Source organism: Acanthochromis polyacanthus, chromosome 18, assembly GCF_021347895.1.
Source record: "Acanthochromis polyacanthus isolate Apoly-LR-REF ecotype Palm Island chromosome 18, KAUST_Apoly_ChrSc, whole genome shotgun sequence".
Classification (NCBI taxonomy): Eukaryota; Metazoa; Chordata; class Actinopteri; family Pomacentridae; genus Acanthochromis; species Acanthochromis polyacanthus.
This window is the reverse complement of record NC_067130.1, coordinates 29,542,447-29,562,477: the sequence shown is the minus strand read 5'-3', so window position 1 is coordinate 29,562,477 and position 20,031 is coordinate 29,542,447. Positions and strand designations below refer to the sequence as shown.

Sequence of the window (20,031 nt, the reverse complement as noted above, 5' to 3'; positions counted from 1 at the left end):
AGCAGATGAAATGCACTCAGACTTCAGAATGGTCTTTTACACTTTGTTCCATGTGTGTTAATAAAATAAGCCAGTAACTTTCCCCACATTACTGTAAAAGCAGAGGCAGGGAACATTTTCCATGTTTGCCCTCGGATGTGAAACCGTCTGCTGAAGGTGTTTGTGTTCTGCACCTCGCCGAAAAGAAGAAGAAGAAGAAGAAGAAGAAGAAGAAGAAGAAGAAGAAACGGACTTCTAAAAGCTAGAGATGTGCTGGCCAGCTGACTACACTGATGGGCGCCAGCCAAAACACAAGGCCTTGGCTGGGGATGTTTGAAGGCAGCATTAGAGGATCAACACAGCGGAGCTTCTCTTTATTACGGTACCGAGCGTCGGGCCACACGACGCAGGATCGAGTGTTATTCCAGCTACGTAAATACAGGACACGGATCCGACAGCGCTGAATGTATTAACAGGCACAAATTGAATTATGCTGCTGAAATTCCAACACGCCGCGTCCTGCCAGCCGCTTCTGAGGTCCGACCGATTGAAATCTCAGTTTTCATTCGCTCGCAGACAGGTTAAGGGTTTCTGCACCGCAAAAACAAGCGCTCAGGACTTCCTTAACAGGCCACGAAGTTCTGTCTGCAATCCGATGCACTCAAAGGAGAGTTTCTGCCACTTGAAGCTGAATCTTATTGATTTATATGTAAATCTGAATTGCTCAACTTGAATGATTAACATCAAAAATTGAATTTGAATCACATAAATTGAAACCGAATTCTAGTAAACTTCAATTTCTGATGGCACAAACATTATACTTCTGCTTTTACACCAAGGCAGAGTTGGAAAGTAGCTCCCTATTATTTATTTCCATTTTAGAGGGAAATACTCTCTTTGTTACTTCTTCACATTTATGTGAGAGCTACGCAGACAACAGTGTTCGGCCATCTTTCTTTTCCTATATTTCTTTCCTCTGCCTATTCTTCTGTCCTGTATTTTTTAGTTTTTTCCCTCCTAATTTACGGAGCGTGCCACTACAGTGGAAAAGTGAGCTTTGGAGTGGATTATAGTCATGGTGTGGTGCCTCCTGTCCTGCAAAAATCCTCTTTAGTTTACAAATGTATCTCTAATTTAAATAATTTAACAAAGGCTTTTAAAGTTGTTCAATTTTGAGATGCGATAACTCTAACCCTCAGACACTTTAATCCATTTCTAATGTCATCTTCACATATGGTGAGGCGTGTGAAAAGCTGCACTGTTTTGCTATTTGTTTTCCTGACATGAATGAGAAGATTTTTGTTTGTTTGTTTTTGACAGTTTTGAAAGAATTGAAAAAACATATTCCAAAGTACATGAAAAATGACACCATAAATAGCTTTAATTCATCTTTGGAGATTTACCAGCGAGTGGTGCTTTAACTAAGCCTAATTTTTTAGCACCGCATGTTGCTTGGTCAGCTAAATTTATTGTCTATTTTCCTCTAAACTGGATCATAATTTACAAAATAAACATCATACTGTATTGGAGGAGATATAAAACTAACAGCTGAGACCATAAACTCATGTTGAAAATGTTCACTGAAGAAATAAATCGACTCAGAAGAAGGATTATTTTCTCATAGAGTTCTGTATGGTTGGGCCTTTTATTCAAGCAGAGAAGTCGCCCCCTGCTGGCTGTTTGAAAGAATGCAGGTTGAAGACACTGAAGTGTTGGCTTCACTCTTTAGACATGGAGGATATATATATATCTTTTATATACAGTATATTGCACTAATAAGTTCACAGTGAGCTGCAGTTGGTAAGCTTTTGCGAAAATGGCTCAACATAATGGAAATTAAAAACATAGTGTTATGAGAAGGCAACAGAAAACAACTTTTAGTCAAAATAGGATGCAGACTTCATCCAAAAGACTTCACAATCAGCACAGAACTTCCTTTGGTCCTCAGCAATACAACTGTCATGCATCAGCATCAGATTCTGGTTCACACCCATCTCCAGCTGGAGTAATTACCTGTGCTAACGATGCCATGTCAGGAAATCTGCACCACTCATTAAGTAGTACTCTGACTGGCTGGAGGCAAACCTGGAGGCCACACCTCCAATGGATTAGTACCAGGTGGTCATGAATAAAACAAACAGCAAATTTTATGTAAATGCCTTCAGATAGAATCAGCTGGAGACAAGTTGTAAGGAAAGATGGATGTAGAGAAATCTAAAGAATTTTTACTGAATTAAATTTCACAGATAAACTTAAAATAGACTTTAAAATTTATAGAAAAATAATCCAGCTCAAATCAGGATTGGCCGATTAAGAAAACAAGAAATCAGCCGTCACGAATCACTGCAAAAGAAATAATCACATCATGGACTGGGATAAGGGGAGAATTTTAACATTGGAGACCAACAAACATAAACGATGAATTTAGGAGGCCATAGAAATCAGGAAGCGGGCGAGCTGCTCCATGAACCGGGACAAGGCCTACACCCTCTAACATACCTGGGACTTCATCCTCCAGAGACCATCGGATGGCGGGGGGCATGGCCGGTCCGACAGATTCTGACTGATCTGTCAAACTGGCCACCTGATAAAAAAAAAAAAAAAAACACGTCAGCACACGTCAGATGACGCTCTGAAGAAGACTGCAGATGCAGCTGAAACACGTCAGCAAGGTAAAGCCATCCTTTCTTTACTGGTTTGTCGGTATAAAAAGCAACATTCTACTATAATAAATGAAAAAATGAACATCATTCAACTATAACTAAACACTTGTTGAAAAATAATTGATTCAACTGTAAATAAAGATTTCTACACAGAAATAGTCTTCAAAGTAAAGTGTCCTCTTATGGGATTATAACAGAGATCTGCTCTTCATCTGGATTCTTTCAACTATAAACATTTACTCACAAAGAAAATCTTTAACATCAATGTTTATGGTAAATCTTCACAAAAAAATCTAAATGTCAAAACTGAAAATTGCATTGTTGCATTTAAGCGAGTTGTTTTTATATACATTTGAGTGAGAAATGTATATTTAAAAATTGTACTATAAAAATGTATTGTGTGAGAATCACAATAAAAACAACAGAAAAAACAACAAAGTCCATGTCAAAAATCTGGATCTATTTACTACTTCCTATAATACTGATTCCATTGTGTATCTAAGATGGACACGATGTCATCAAACATGAAACACACCTTTACAAGCCTGAAGATAAAAGCCGAAGCCGATTTTTAGTCATTTGAGGCTCATAGTGTCAGAGGTGTGAGCTGGTCAGAGGGTCAGGATGTGACTCGAACAGAAGATGAAAGTGAAGAGATGAAAGCTGACGAGGTGCTGCGTCTCAGGGTAATTGGGATTAAAGCACAAAGTGTAAAACTCCCCACAGAACGGCGTCTCCAGAGCGGGAGCCCATCTGAGCTGCAAGACGAATGCCAGAAAGAAAAAAGAAAAGCCCAAAGAGGCACATTCATACCTCATCAATATATCTGCAGAGATGCTGGTAGCCATGGAGATGGTCAGTCAACATGCAATCACAATGTGATGTAAAAATAGCAACGTTGGCGCTCTGTGTGTTGGACGGAGTGAAGACTTTCTCTCTGCGTCGTGGTTTCGTGGAACAGTGAACTACATGGATGGGATTTTGGAGAATCTGATCCCAAATCCTGCTCGCTCTCGCCTCAGTGACCGCACACCAGCCACAATGTTAATGCTGCTGGGGGAGTCTAGCTCCAAACCTCAGGAGGTTTAGCTTCATACATGCTCTACTTGAAAAGCTCTTGATGCACTCAGGCTTCTGCTGGGGGAGGAAATCTTTAGCTCATTTTGCAGAGTGACTGTTCACGTTGTATATGTTGGTTTTTTCCACAGAACTGAAAACATAATTTCGTAATCAGCTTCCAGCTATGAGGCATGTCTTCATAAACGCATTAAGATCTGCAAAAAATATGAACATATTAGTTATTTCACTCCACAGATTCCCGTATTTGTGTTTTTGGGCCTTTTGGTGATAAAAAAAAAAGATTTTGTCAGAGCTACTTCAATGAAACAACCAGAATTTAAGAGCTTAAGAATCAAAAAGGGGTTTAAGACGTTAATTGAGACGATAAACATATTAGAAAGTTGCTTAATAAAGTAAGAAGTAAGATCAATTTCTCATTGGCTTCTATACCACCAGACTTTGGAGGAGTCGCCCCCTGATGGCTGTTAGAAAAACATGCAGGTTGAAGGCACTTTAGCCTTGACTTCACTACATCCATTTTTTATATAAAGTTTATATAAAGTTTATGTGACAAAAGTAAATGAGTCCCCATAGACCAACTGTGTCTCCACAAAATTACGTTCCTGCACAACTAAACTACATACATTTGAATGGGAACATCATTTTATTTTGAAATAAACATAGTTTGTGACCTGGTGGGGAAAGGTGCCCAGTTTGAAAGTGTGACAGGATCCATGTTCCAGGGTAGAATGGAATAATGGAGACCATAAACCAGCGGTGAAACTTTCACCCTAAAGACCCAAATTGGTGTCCTGTGATGGGCGTGAGAACATCAGTCTTAGAATCATGCTTTCTGTTATTGTTTACTTTTGGGTTTCACTCACTGTCTGGTTCGGCTTAGGCACAAAAACAACATTGTTCGGTTTAGGAAAGTATCATGGTTTCTTAGACATTCAAATTAGAACCTGGTTTAGGGTTGGTGGCTTTCCAGATGTCTGCAAGTCAGTGATTTCCTTACTCAGCTTGTTAAACTTCCCCACTATAGTGTTAAAGTCTACGGAGTGTACCAAATGGGCTTTATTATTATTATTGTTACTATTATTAGCGCAGAGGAGTCAACGGCTGTGTCCGAAATCGCATACTAACGTACTACTCATACTAAATGTGACGTCAAAATAAGTATGTAGTGCGTTCACATTAGATAGTATGAAAAGATTGAGTATGCGAGAAATACCCGGATGTATACTATATCCGGAAAAAATTTAAGTATGCGCGGTGACCACACTAGTCATACTCAACCGCCCCATAATGCTTTGCGAGCTATCCACCAAAATGCAAGCCTCCGCGGGATATGTGGCCGGACTGCGGCGATTTTTATTTTATTTTATGTGGTTAAGTAGTCATCCTAATCACCCCACAGATTTGAGAAATAGGCGTTTTCTGACCAACGTTTTAAATTTGTCAGACACCTCACAACGTGCTACTGAATGCTAGCAGCTAGTTGCAGCAGCTCGCTTTGCATACAGAACAAGTAGCAGCTACCTCCAGTAGCCTGCAGCTACAACTGAAACGATTCGCATAATCTGGCTAATAACTGCATGAGGAGGGCCGGCTTGAAATTGCCACATTAATTATGCGACTGTTTGTTAGCGTAAAATCGACCTGAAGCCGGCATTCAGCCGAGATATTTGATAGCCGTACTTCCGGTTTTTGTCGTCGGAGGTTTCAAATGCATTATGGGAAACGGAGTAGTATACTACAGTGTGAACGGTCGGCATTCTAATCATACTTATAGTACGTAGTATACAATATATACTCATTGAGAATGTAGTATGTAGTACGTTAGTATGCGATTTCGGACACAGCCAACGGCAATCACTCAAGGTAAGAGGCTATGTCACTACTGTTCAAAAGTTTGGGGTTACCTAGAAATGTCCTTATTTTTGAAAGGCTTTTTTCAGTGAAAATAACACGAAACTAACCAGAAATCCAGTCTAGACATTGTTAATGTGGTAAATGACTATTGTAGCTGGAAACAGCTGATTTTTAATGGAATATCTCCATAGGGGTACAGAGGAACATTTCCAGCAACCATCACTCCTGTGTTCTAATGCTACATTGTGTTAGCTAATGGTGTTGAAAGGCTCATTGATGATTAGAAAACCCTTGTGCAGTTATGTTAGCACATGAATAAAACATGAAATTATCTGAGTGACTCCAAACTTTTGAATGGTAGTGTACATAACACAACATCACCAACACTGATCATTGAAGTTGCTCTATGTATTTTTGACCAAGCAGATTTTTATCAAGACTGAAAATAAATCTTTAAAATAACCAAAATACATGATCGTGATGTGTCTCAATGATTCCATACTAGAAAATTAAGAGTCATACTAAACTCAGAACTACCCTTATATACATGGTCTTTACAAGGGTATGTAAACTTTTGTTCATGATTTTAGTAGAGTATACAATTTGGTTGTAAGGGAATGTCATTTTTTGGAGACTAGATTGCATTAGCCCCCATGTTAAAATGTCCAAAAACATGTTTAAAGCCTGGTATGTAAACCAATTTTGAACTTTATATTCTATGTCCCCACTTTATTCGTTCCCTGGAGGCAATTGAAGGTGCATACAGCCATCAATAAAGTGCATAAGGTGCTACAAATAACAATATTTACATGAGGTATAAATGTAAATATGCATTTGTAGCGAGGGTGGTAGGAGTAGGATATCCCTTTTTTTCTGTTTCATGTTGTTTTTTGGCTTTTGCCACTTAAATAAACCCAACAGAATATCATGAATTACTCTGAAGTGTTTCGTTCAAATAAAATAAGCACTTTGAGTGAGTTTGCCTCCCCTCTGATGTTAGTGTCAGCATCGTGTTGTGCTTTTGTTGCCATACACGCTACAGTGACTGTGGTATTTGTCACCAACATAATCACAGCTCACCTGTGGTTTGCACGCCGGGACGAGGCACAGGTCGACGGTCCAGCATCCATTAAAGCATCGATTCGCTTTCTGACCGACTGAGCTTCACGCTGAGCAGACAGACTGTTCCAGGCGCTCTGGGCCGTCTGACAGAGAAAACTCCTCTTGCTGTTTCTCGGCAACAGACCGAGTGGTTTGTTTCTGCTGTTCATATCCACGGTAACAAGCAGCGAGTGTTAAATTTAGCAGTGTTTGCAGTGATATGAAGAAATGGAACATGATTCTCAATGAACAAGCGATTCAACAAGGTTACTGAGCAAGTTGGAGAAAAAAAGAGAAAAAAAATTCAGATGGAGTTTTTCTCCTTCCAGTGATGATGATCCTTGAATTGACTGCAAATTACATTCACCTTCAGAGGATAACAAGAAAGCTGGTGAAAATGCGAAGTGATGTTTTACTTTAGAATGGCATTACTGAGTGTAGGTGGTGGGAAAACAGAGACAAATAGAATCTAAAGCAGCTGAGTGCATTTGTCAAAGAGCACTAAGCAATAAGAAAAGATAAGAAAATATATAGTCAGACAAGATAAGATAAGATAAGACAAGACAAGATAAGATAAGAAAATATATGGTCAGATAAAATAAGAAAATATAAGATAAGATAAGATAAGAAAATATATGGTCAGACAAAATAAGAAAATATAAGATAAGATAAGATAAGATAAGATAAGACAATACAAGACAAGATAAGATAGGATAAGATCAGATAAGATAGACCACAACGAGATAAGAGATGATACGACAAAATACGACAAGATAGGATAAGACAAGATAGGACAAGATACAACAAGATACGACAAGATAAGACAAGACAAGATACGATAGGAAACATAAGACAAGACAAAATAAGATACAACAAGATAAGACAAGATACAACAAGATACGACAAGATAAGACAAGATACGATAGGACAACATAAGACAAGACAAAATAAGATACAACAAGATAAGACAAGATACAACAAGATACGACAAGATAAGACAAGATACGATAGGACAACATAAGACAAGACAAAATAAGATACAACAAGATAAGACAAGATACAACAAGATGAGACAAGACAAGATACGATAGGACAACATAAGACAAAATAAAATAAGATACGACAAGATACAACAAGATACGACAAGACAAGATACGAGAAGATAAGACAAGATACGACAAGATGAGACAAGACAAGATACGATAAGACAACATAAGACAAAATAAAATAAGATAGGACAAGATACAACAAGATATGACAAGATACAACAAGATATGACAAGACAAGATACGATAGGACAAAATAAGACAAGATCAGATGAGATACGACAAGATTAGACAAAATACAACAAGATACGATAAAATAAGCTGCGATAAGATAAGACAAGATACAACAAGATAAGGCAAGACAAGATAGGACAACATAAGACAAAATAAGATACAACAAAATTAGATACGACAAATTAAGACAAGAAAATATATGATATGACAAGATTAAATACAATAAGATATGAACAAACAAGCAAAGTGCAAAACATTTAGGAAATGTACTAAAAAAAATTAAAATTAACCAAACTAAACCCAGATCTACGTAAATACTGATTATATAAAACACAGTTTTGCACTTGCCAGTGGAATTGATTCTTTCTGACAAAAGTATAAATATTGCACAGATTATGAATATAAAGCACAGATTTTTATCGCAGTGGATATATACCTATGTAGCAAATGTTCTAAGACATGAATGTGTCTGTATTGAGAGATATGTGACAGATTTTTGACGAGTGGTACTATAAACAGTTTTTGCATGTTATAATCAAGCAAATTCAATTTTATTTCAAAATTAAGATGCAACAGCTGAGTTTGTGCTCTGAAAAATCCTTAATAATCAGTCACCTTCACATATAAATGACTTAAACCATGTTTCCGTCCATATTCTCCTGATGATTTATTACTATTTCTTTCATTTACTTTGAACCCGGCCCTGCCTTACGTAATCCAGGAATGTGACAGTTCAATAGAGGAAAAAAACAGAACTTTCCTCCTAGTTACCTCCTCAACCCTCAGCTCAGCAGGATGGATGTAACAATGGGTTGTGATTGGATGGATCAATCAGAGGATGGATGTAAAACCATTTCATCAGGTGATCAAATGACAGCGGTGTCATCTTTGTTCACTTTAATTGCACCTCATGGGACAATGCCTTCACCCACCGCCGTCTCCTGGAGACCACAAATCTCTGCTTCCCCTCTGCTCACCTCAGAGAATGTGTCGTCTGCAGCCTCCAAACTCAAAAAACCTTCTTTCATAATTGCTGCTGGTATTCAACACACAACCAGCTGTTTTCATAAATTCAGAAGCAGTATGTGCTTTGTGTCCTTTGTGAGTAATCGCCAGAAGAGACGTTTAATTGACTTTTGCTGATGTGTGTACTTTACTTTGAGATATATATAAGAAGAAGAAGACGTGTTATTTCATTAAAGGTAAACTCAGCATGTAGGAAGTTAAAATTCAACGCACACTGCAACAGAAAAATAACAAACCATCAAATACAGGGAAGTGCAAAAACAACAGGAGGCAGATGGAGGGAGAAAAACACAGACGTCAGAATGAATATTAATATTAGAAGAACAGTTTGGATCATATAGTGCAATATTTTAACTGATGAGAATTATAAAAAAGATTATTATCAAATCTTGAAAAAAAAATCAGTCCTTGTTTGTATCTTTCTGCCTATACTTATTTTGTTTATTTGTTTTTTAAAAATTAGTTTAATAATTAACTTGTTTCTTTCTTTCTTTCTTTAATTTTTTGTCTTTTTGCTTTCTTTCTTTCTTTTTGTTTGTTTCTATCTTCTTTGTTTGATTTATTTCTAATAATCTTTCTTTCTTTCTTTCTTTCTTTCTTTCTTTCTTTCTTTCTTTCTTTCTTTCTTTCTTTCTTTCACACATAGAATTGGTGACTTTTTCTCAAACATAATATGTCCTAAAAATATTCAGCATTTTATTTTTGCATTTCCGTGTTTGTTTGTTTGTTTTTAAATAATATTCAAACAGTGTTTTCAAAGCTGTTTTGACTGTAGGCACCACATAGCTCTACTTATTCATTCAAAATATTCATATTTTTAATACTGATTGAAATTATTTCTTTGTTTTTAAATGCAATGTGTTGCTATTTGTGAATTTTTAATTTAATTTTTGTCTTTGATTTTCAGTTAATTAATCCATTAAATTATCATTTTCTTTCTTTCTTTCTTTCTTTCTTTCTTTCTTTCTTTCTTCTTTCTTTCTTTCTTTCTTTCTTTCCATTTGAGGCAATGTCTCCGTTGTCATGGCGACACTGCTGTCAACCAAATCCGGTTGCTAAGCGACAGCCGTAACTCCACTGAGGGGACGTGGAAACCGCTGAAGCTACTTTTTACTCATCACTTTACGGTTATTTAGCGGTCTGTGAGGTCGTTTTGGTCCACTTTAGTCAGTTTTCCTGGAGATAGAATGAGCGAGCAACCAGCCAGTGTGGAGAATAAAGTTAGAAAATGTCTCCTGAGCAACTGGGTCGAAGAGGTGAGTGAAGTTAGCCTCCTGAGGGTTAGCTAACGTTAGCACTCACCCAAAACTGCTAATTAAAGAGCAGAAAAGTAAAAAAAAAAAAAAAAAAAAAAAAATACTACCTCCACAGTCATTTATTTAGTTAATTTAACTGTTCTGTGTAATTTTGTGTCGCCACATTTAACAATTTGACCGTATCTTTTGGGGTAGTTCAGCAGCTGTAGCATCAATTAGCTAACATTTGAGGCTCATACACCTGGAATTAACCTGCAATTAACTTAATTACTGGCACCTGTGTTTGACATGTCAGTAAACTGTGGATTAATGTTCTGCACTGCGACAGTAAGGCTTTTTTTGTGGTTAAAATTCATAGAGAATAACCAGACACATAACTGATGACTTTATCTCAAACACAATATGCCTTCAGTAAACTTTTGTCTATGGGAAAATATAGTGTCTAATTTTCCCCAGGCACAACTGGCAAAATGAGATGCTATATATTTTGATATTAAAAACAATAGAAGATAAGTTAATATCAAAACTTTTAGTGTGTTCAAATAACACACAGTTAAAATACAACGCAACAAAAATACTTTTGAGAACTACTGAAAAGTGTTCACCTTCTGTGTTATTTATAATATTCAAACAGGCCTTTCACAATAGTTTTGACAACAAAACTATTGGGGGTGGCATGGATCAGTGGGTAGAGTGGCTGTCTTGCAACCGGAGGGTTGCCGGTTCGATCCTTGGCCTGTCATGCTCATGTCGAGGTGTCCCTGCGCAAGACCCCTAACCTCTAATGGGTTGTGGTTAGCACCTTGCATGGCAGCTTCCGCCATCAGTGTGAGAATGTGATGTATCATGTAAAATGCTTTGGGTACCTTTGGGCAGGTATAATAAAGCGCTATATAAATACAGACCATTTAACAGTTTACACATAGGCTGACTCTTCAATTATTATATATATATACTAATTGGAGCTTTTATTGATATGGTACTTCTTTCTAAGTAGCTGAGCCAAAACATGGCTGTTCTTGCTCTTCTTAGCTTAGTTACTAGCAATCTAACTTTTAACATATTCAAGAGAAATTATACTGGATCTAATTTAGATTTAAATTTGATTCCTTTTAAGACAGTGTGTATTGATCCCCCCCCCCCCCCCCCCCCCAAAAAAAAAAAAGGCTCACAATAATGTCCCATTTTATCAATATGCAATTTGCAAAATGGAACACAAAATTAGAATTTTTCAAAAGGGCAAATGGAAAATTTAATTGAATCTTAGTAACAACAATTATATCCCTGTATGAAATAACTAGAATCAAGCTGTGAACACTTATTGTTTGATATTGTTATGTCAGAACGCTGTCATTTCAGTTACCATTTTGTTTCTGGGATCAAGCGTGACTGTACACGATGCCACGCTCACTTTTGTGACATTTATGAGAGCTTTTTTTATTCCCCAAATGTGTTTTCAGAAATGATTAAGCATTGCTTTTTGGTGATTTTATGCGTCCCTTCAAAAGATACTCATTGTAAGGCTTAACTTTACCACGTGACAAAATTGCCCCTCTTTAATCTTTGGATTGTAAATGCTTTACTGATTAATTGTTCTATTAAATGACAAAAACTTGCCAATCACAAGATCAAAAAACTATTTAAACAACAGCACAAACCTCAGAGTTATTCGGTTCTTGAGAAATCTTTGCATTTCAGATATTGTAAAGAGTACATTTTATATTATTTTCTCCTTTTGCCTGTACATATTCTTTGACTAATAACTGATCAACTAATTATTTCAATTCTAATCCTCAGCAAGAGCGAAAATTCAGCTGATGTAAAGATAAAGACTCAGTATCAACATCGCAAGACACAAATATGATGTTTTACATGAACTGAAAGCAAGAGTATTCATCTTAAATTGAAGCCCGACATCACCATCTTTCCAAAAATTTTAATCTTTGCTTTAGATTCTAACATTTTCATTTTGTCCTTTTACTCAGAGAGCCACTGCATGTATTGACACTGAGGAGACAAAGATGCACGTCCAGAGACATGGACACAAAGGGATCCTCACTGTGGACCAAGAGTCTAAAATGGAGTCTATGACTACACTGAAAGCAGCTTATGCAGCTCCGAAAAGTCCAGGGGTGAGGTTACGGGGTATGTGTCTTTGTCTTCCACCAGCCAAAGTAAGAAACTATTGAAACTCATCCCATTATAAGCCGTGCACAGGAAACTATTTAAAAAGAACTGAAAGGATTTTATTCAGGTGGAGGTGTCTTATAGAAGACCAGACGACAGCATAGACACAAACGGCCGCTCTGACCTCTTTTTATTTAGTTTCTGAATCTTTCTTCGGTTGACTTACTATGCACGCTCGGTTCATCTCCTCTTTTATATTTCCATGATTCAGGCATCAGAGGCGAGCTTTTGGAAAAACACATTGCCCAGATGATAAGGTAAATCAACTATGAACAAGTCTTTTGATGCCTAATAAATTCTGTCTGGAAGTGGTTTGTTTATGGAAACCAAGAACATAGCCTGACTGTGTCTAGAGGGGAACACGTTGGAGGGAAAGTGATGTAATATTTACACGTCTGGGGTTGTTTTACTGTTCAATCGCAGCTGTAGTACCCTTTAAATCAAATTTTATGGTGTTATTTTACATGGAGGCCAGTCATCCTAATGGGGTTTATAAAGTCTAACCCCACAGATGTGGTTATTAACATCCTGCACAAGTTAACAGCCCATAAAGAATACAAAGCATCATGTCTTCGATGAAAACAGTTTGTCCGGTAGGAGACATCCCTGTCTCGAGCTATACAGCAAATTTCCTGGATTTTAAAAGCACACGCTGCACCAGTGCTGCTTGATTTATGTCAGGCTGCTGTCCAGCAGAGAGCTCAGACTGATTATCTGTTATGTTAAACACAACGCCTTTTGTTTTTCATGGTGTGTATCACCTCATTATGCTTGGACATATTGTGTGTATGATGACTAGTGAGTGTCGTGAAATGATACGATTTTTCACATCTCCACATACCGTCAGTTCTCCCACACACTTGTTTGCGTTAGACCTCTGTGCAGGACTGTGTGGGACTGAACAGACTGTACTTTACTGCTGGTGATCTTACACCTGCTGGAGATAGACAAGCGGCACCTTTTCTATTTCTGTGAATGCAGCAGGTCACATAATTGCACCCTTCACTTGTGTTTGCTCACGCTATCTTTGGTGAATGTCTGGACAATTCTAGGATGAGAAACCCATTTGTTATTTTGACTTGGGCATGTTCATTCATCACTCCAAGGTGGTTAGCTTAACTAAAACATAAAGCAGAAGATATAATTTCAATATTTACATTAGGAATGTTAAAGCCCTGATGTGGGAGTGACCTGCTTCAGTGTTGTGTGTTAACTTTGTAAGCTGTAAATTGATAAAACTGTATCTTTAGGACTTGTTTTCATGATGGAGGTTTGGGCTTTGTTGTGTTTGATGGGGTGCTGCTCCCTTTTCTACTTTTGTTTTGGATAGTGTAGATAGGATAAGCGAGGAACTGGTTTTGGAGGGTCTGTTTTGGTAATGCACTTTGGGTTTGTGTATTTATCTTCTGGTGGAAGACCTCCTTTTGCTACATTATTTTCTTTCTTCCTTCTTTCGTGACTGAGTTTCTGAATTACCTACATAAAAAACAATATCCACTCTAGTTTAACTGCATCCACCTGGCTGTTATTTCGCTTTCCTCCTAGTGTGCACAGTTGCAACAGGAAGTAATGCTCCTCATTGTTTTGTTTTTGTTATTTGTCTTAAACATTACAAGATTTAATAGTAATGCCAGAAGAGGTGAAAACATGCAGTATGAGTGTGCAGGACTTCAAAAACAACTTTACTAATCAAATTTAATTATGCAGTCATTTAACTACTTCACGTCAGAAAAACAAAAAGAAATGTTTTAGATCACAGATCGGTGCTGCTTGGTGCTCAGCTACTGTTCTCTTGTTTTCACAGCGAGAAGCTTCATGCTGAACGGAATCCACCGATACCCAAAACAGAATACTGCTCCACAACCCAGACGGATTTCTGTGTCGAGGGATTTGTGCCTTCTACACCCAAAACAACACAAGTAAGTGTGCAGGTGTATGTTCTCAATCTGTAGGCAGGCAATTTCATGAACGTGTTGAATATAAAAACTGTTTTTATAGTTCTAAGTGTCTAAAATGTTCTTTAGTACTGGGACTGACATTACAATAACGTTCAATATGTTGCAGCAGTTTGATATTTGGGTGATTGATGAGTGTATTTTACACATAAATGATAATTTACATAAAAATAAATATAATTTTATTGTTTTTAGGATTGATTATGACATTAGGTACTATAATAATGACAAACTCCATTACAGTAGTGCTCTTTCAAAACCAGAGTTGCAAGGTGTTTCACAAAAAAAGCAAAAATAAAACTTCAAGAAACAGAATTGATCTTTGTTCATGTGTTGTCCAGTTTTATTTGTTTCTGTCATTCTTCAAAGTTGTAAATTAATAAATTAGATGACAAATGACCCGCACATATGCCAAATAAGTTTTTAATATCAGTCGTAAAATAAGTGGGGAAACAGGATGCTGAATGTTTTAAGTTCTAATCAATAGATCTTTCTAAAGACACGTTTGGATTTGCAGGGAAATCACAGGTGTCAGCGATAACATTGATCGAGGCACCATTACCCGTGTGTGAAATTTGAAAATAAGTTCATCTGAACCTGGATCAGTGAGAACCGTCACTGTCTGGTTTTCACAAGGCTCAACAATGGTAATCATGGTGCAGTGATGCGAACATTCAAGTGATAGAAGCAAGTTCTTAATTACGAGCCAATCACAGGCAATTTCACCAAAGCCATGATTATAGCGCTGCACATGACAGGTGATAATAGGTCTCATGTTACCCTGATGATGGAATATCAGCGTAAAAGCTGTCTGAAATCCTTTCAGAGAGGAAAGAAAATCAAAGCATCATTATAGTGCAGCAATCACCATCCATCAGGCTCTGTGGTTACCTATAATTATCATTAGTCTGTTAGTGTAAACTACTCCCTGTCTGATTGTTACTTCATCTATTTTGAACATAGAAGTGTGTAAAAAAAAAAAAAAAGTTTAAACCATCTCTGACATAACTATGATGCAAAGAAAAGTGGTTCTTTTGATCTATAAAAATGTCGAAATGCACTTTTTATGTAACACGTCTCATTTTTACCCACGTCATGATCCTATAAGCGGGATTGTCCAGTGATCTGACTGTCAGTAGGTTGACACTCATTTTGATCAGAGCCTCTGAACTTAAAAGGGTTCTCCAACCATTATGCACTTTGCTTCTTGGCAACAGTTTCAGAGTCATTTCATCAGGCTATTGAAAGCTTCCTCCAGCACCATAGAAGATATTTTATAGATGTATTCACAGGCCGAGTAGTGCTCCTCTTGAAGACTAAACTGAACAAAAATAATAATTTAGGTGTGCAGTACACAGCATACAGCGGAAGTGAGTACACACGTGTAATATCACTTCACAGTCAAAGAATGACGGTAGTGAATGAGCCGTGCCACCACAGATCACAGTCACAGTGGTCGTCGTCCTAAAATGACTCTACAGACAGTAAACTTCTTACACAATCAATCAAGCTCTGAAAAACAGATGAGTAAGTGATTCAGACTTTGTACCAAAGCAAGTCAGAGTTTCTGTGAAAGCTCAGACAGTGTGAAGGACGGTTCATAGCCGACCTGCAGAGTCTCTCCCAGTCTTTCAGAAAGGACTAAAAACTCAGCTCTTCACTGAACAGCTTTGCACTTGACAGACTGCAAAAACAAAAGCATCCTATTACGTCTGCACTGTCTGTAGTCACCAAGGTCCTGTTATCACACTTCAACTTGTTTTAAGGCACTTATCCAGGTTGTTTCTCCTGACTCGATCCTCGCTTGTGTCGTATCTACTCTCAGATGTACGTTGCTTTAGGTAAAAGCATCTGCTAAATGAAACTGTAGAATTGTATAACAACATGGACAGCATGCAAACAGAAAACGCTTGGTTACTGCAAGATTTACGTTCTTAACAAACCTAGAAAGAAGCCTGATGATTTGTGAGAGAGCATTTTGTGTTCACTTTAGACCAAGATAAAATAGTTTGGTTCAGATTTGGTCCAGTGTGTTTGATGTGAAGCTAACCTGGACTACCACAGTGAATACATTGTGCTGACAGTGAAGCACAGAGGAGGGAGTGTGATGACACGGGGCTTCATGAGTGCAAAAGGTGTTTGGGAGATGATATTTACAGAATACACGATGAATACCTGTAGATATACTAAAATACTGGCTGACAAGTTGACTTGGACAGAAGGGAAATGTTCCAGCCTGATAACATTTCAAAGCGCAAAATCACACAAGTGGAAATGATGGTGTAGACAAATATGTTGCCTGATTTGAATCCAATAGAAAACCTTTGGGATATTTTAAGGAGAACTGTAGATGAGACAGAAAAAACAGCTAAATGAAAGAGTTGCTTAGCATCTCTCTAGAAATTTGGTGTTCTCCATGTCGAAAAGGACTGACTACATCCAAAATAAAGGGTGGACATACAATACAATACAATACGATAACTTTATTAATCCCTGAAGGAGAATTCAATTTTCTGGGGTCTCATCTGTTTACTTTAGAATTAAATAATCTAATTGCTGATGGTAAGAAAGATTTTCTGAATCTTTGACATGGAGAATTATGAAAAGATACAAGATTTTATTCTCAGTAATGAAAGGTGTACTGGCTTTTGTTGCATTGAGATCCTTCTGTCAGGCCTGTATTTTTACTATAGTACCTTTAAACTTTTGCTTTTTAATGTTACATAAGAGCAAATACTTTACCGTTCAACTTGTTGGAATTACTGTGAGGTGATGCAGTTTAGAAGCACTTTGACATTTAAGTGATATTGCACAGAGCACTTTATGCTGAATGCTGAACGACGTGCCTCAGTTAAAAGTGAGCCAGCCTGGTGACATCAGAGAACTTAAGATAAACCCATGAATAGTCAGCTAACCCATTAATCCTACTCCGTGATGCTGTGTCGAGTTGACCGCTGTGTTCATGGAATTCATACTTAATGGCCTCAAACAGCCTCCAGCTGATATCAAACCTTACTATTTTTATATTTTCCTCTAGTGCATTCTACCTCTTATATATTCTCATTCCTTCTTGTTCCTGTTTTTCATTAGCAAAAGAAAAACAGCATAACAAACAGAGGAGGTACAGACAACACAGAGGACTGCGGAAAAGCAGAACACCAAAAATAATTCAGATCACAAGTACATCATCTTCATCCTAAAATAGCCCGCACTGCTTCAGAATAGAAAAAAGAAACCCGGGTTCACAGTGCAGGTGATGTGACAGCCTGTTCTCGTCTCATTTTCAGACACATGATTATAAAACTGACCAGGCCATCTCATTTTGGAGTGAAAATTACCAGCGGGTACAGGTGAGCCAGCCTGTTCTCATCTTTTATACATACATCGTCCTGTTTTGTTTATTGCCAGTCTTTATTTTTATGTGGATTATCAAATAATTCCAGCCTCTTTGAAGAGATTTATTTATGGGCCAGAAGGTACATGATCCATATCAGAGTGATTGTCTCTGTCTGATGATGAACGCTCAGGTCTGTAGTCTGTCTGTGCTTCGTGCTGTATTTTCTCTTTTAAAAATAACATAGTCACTAATGGCACCGTATAATATGTCAGAAGAGAAAGCAGCAGCTCTAAGAAGAGTTGCACTTAACTGTCAAGGTCAAGAGGAAGATGATTATATGCTCTGTATTCAAAGCTCTTTCCCCCTATTATTGCCTCTCAGTGCAATGTGGACGTGCGTGCTTATTATTTTGCATCAGAATCTCAAGTCCCAGTGTCTTTCTGTGCATGTTACACGTGAGAAATCAAGAAATAATTGATCACACTGCAAAAACTCAAAATTTTATCTAGTCTATTTGTCTTATTTTTAGTCAAAATGTCTCATCCCACTTGATTTAAAATAAATTTACTTAAGTGACATTTCAGCAAGATGGAGGGGCTTGTTTTAAGACAATGCATCTTAAATATTTTGTAAAGTCAAACAATCTTGAAATTATCTTGTTTTGAGTTGAATTTTACAAGAAAACTCAAAATAAGTTTAACCCTCGTGTCGTCCTGTAGGTCAAATTGACCCGGTTTAAAGTTCAAAAATGTGGAAAAAAATCTATATTTTCACAGGGAAAAGTTCCACAATTTCAAATATTTTTGGTGGAAAAAAGAAATGTTAAAAAAAAGTTTCTTTAAGAACACTGGGGAAAAAAATCAACCAAAATCCAACGAAATTCACTGGATTTTGGTTGATTTTTTCCCCCCCAAATGTTCCTAAAGAAAATATTAGAACTTTTACTGATATATATGGAATCACTTTAGATATTTTTCCAAATTTGAGATTTTTTTAAAATAAAACTTTCAAGGGAACCTTTAAGGAATTTTCTTCCTGAATATTTAGCAAAATTTTATAAATTTGGGGACTTTTTTTTTTGCTGAATTTTTGGATTTTTTTCAGACAAGGGAACAATTATTTTTTGTGCCGTAAATGAGGACAACAGTAGGGTTAAGACACCTGAGGTTGACAATCCTGATAAAATATAGCTTAAAATAAGTTTCTCCAGCTAATTCTAAGATCTCAATATTCTACATATCATATCTTATTTCAAGAAATCTTACCAAGCCATTTTTCACTTGTTCTATTGGCTGATTTTTTTCACTTAGTTCAAGGTAAAAGTTCCTTGAAATAAGTTTTTTGTTCATGTTTTGAGAGGGGCATGTTTTGTAGTGCAGTGTTACATTATTCTCGTATTGTTTTGTTTTCCAGGGTGTAACCGCCGCTCAGACCTCTCGAGCACCTTTCAGAAAGTCAACCAAGTTCAGCACTCCCATCAGCGAGCGGCTGGATGAACCCGAGCTCCCAGCTGACGACTGAGACAGTATGTCACAGTGTTCTTACCACTTGAAAGGTTACTTTAAAGGTTGAGATTAATTCCTAGTTAATTACTAACCATCTCTTTTTTTAAAACTGCATTTCCCAGAGCTCATCTCACAGCAACTCTGACATCTGTGAACGGAAAACAAACACATTATTTACTGCAGTGAAGAACAGCGAAGCAACAACATATCGAATGTATATAGACTTATGCAAACTGCCAGTTTTCTGCTGCTGCTCCTGCAAATATTCACTGAAACATGTAAATATCAAAACCACATGGGAATAGCTTGGGTGAGTAAATTTGTATGGAAAATTAAGCACCAGATGTCATTTTCAGGTTTACTTTAGCTATAAATTTGTACTAAGCTGTATGAACTGAATGTTTAAACATCACCAAATTAAAGCGCATTGCACCACACAAACTAGCCCTCGTGTACTAGTTGTTACTAAATATTTACTTACTGAGTTTATAATTCCACAAAATACCACAGTATGACTCATTTTGCAGTGTTGAGACAATCGTAAAGTCAGACTTAATGAGCCACTGTGGTGAAGAACATTCGGTCCATGAATCCTACTTACTCTGAATCACATTTATTTGTCTGCACTGTAAGAAATTTCCCTGTAAAAGTATTTTTAGTGTTACAATTGCACTTTACTTAAACAGTCAATTACAGTATAACTGATTACTCTGAGCACTCTGCGGTCACATTTGAGGTTCACTCTTTAACGCTGCGACTAGACTTTCCAATAATAGCTGTATTTATAAGTTATATGAGCAACATCAGC

The 20,031-nt window shown here is 37.2% G+C and overlaps 1 protein-coding gene across 1 annotated transcript; it reads left to right on the top strand.

The window, feature by feature from the left end:
* The first annotated feature begins 10,046 nt into the window (after positions 1-10,046).
* On the top strand, positions 10,047-19,679 carry spag8 (sperm associated antigen 8). Its single transcript, XM_022204040.2, has 7 exons — positions 10,047-10,239; positions 12,225-12,384; positions 12,638-12,683; positions 14,231-14,345; positions 17,669-17,731; positions 19,132-19,243; positions 19,346-19,679. Exons 1-6 carry the CDS (start codon positions 10,171-10,173, stop codon positions 19,237-19,239), a joined length of 561 nt encoding a protein of 186 aa, XP_022059732.2. The 5' UTR covers positions 10,047-10,170; the 3' UTR covers positions 19,240-19,243; positions 19,346-19,679.
* Positions 19,680-20,031: the final 352 nt, after the last annotated feature.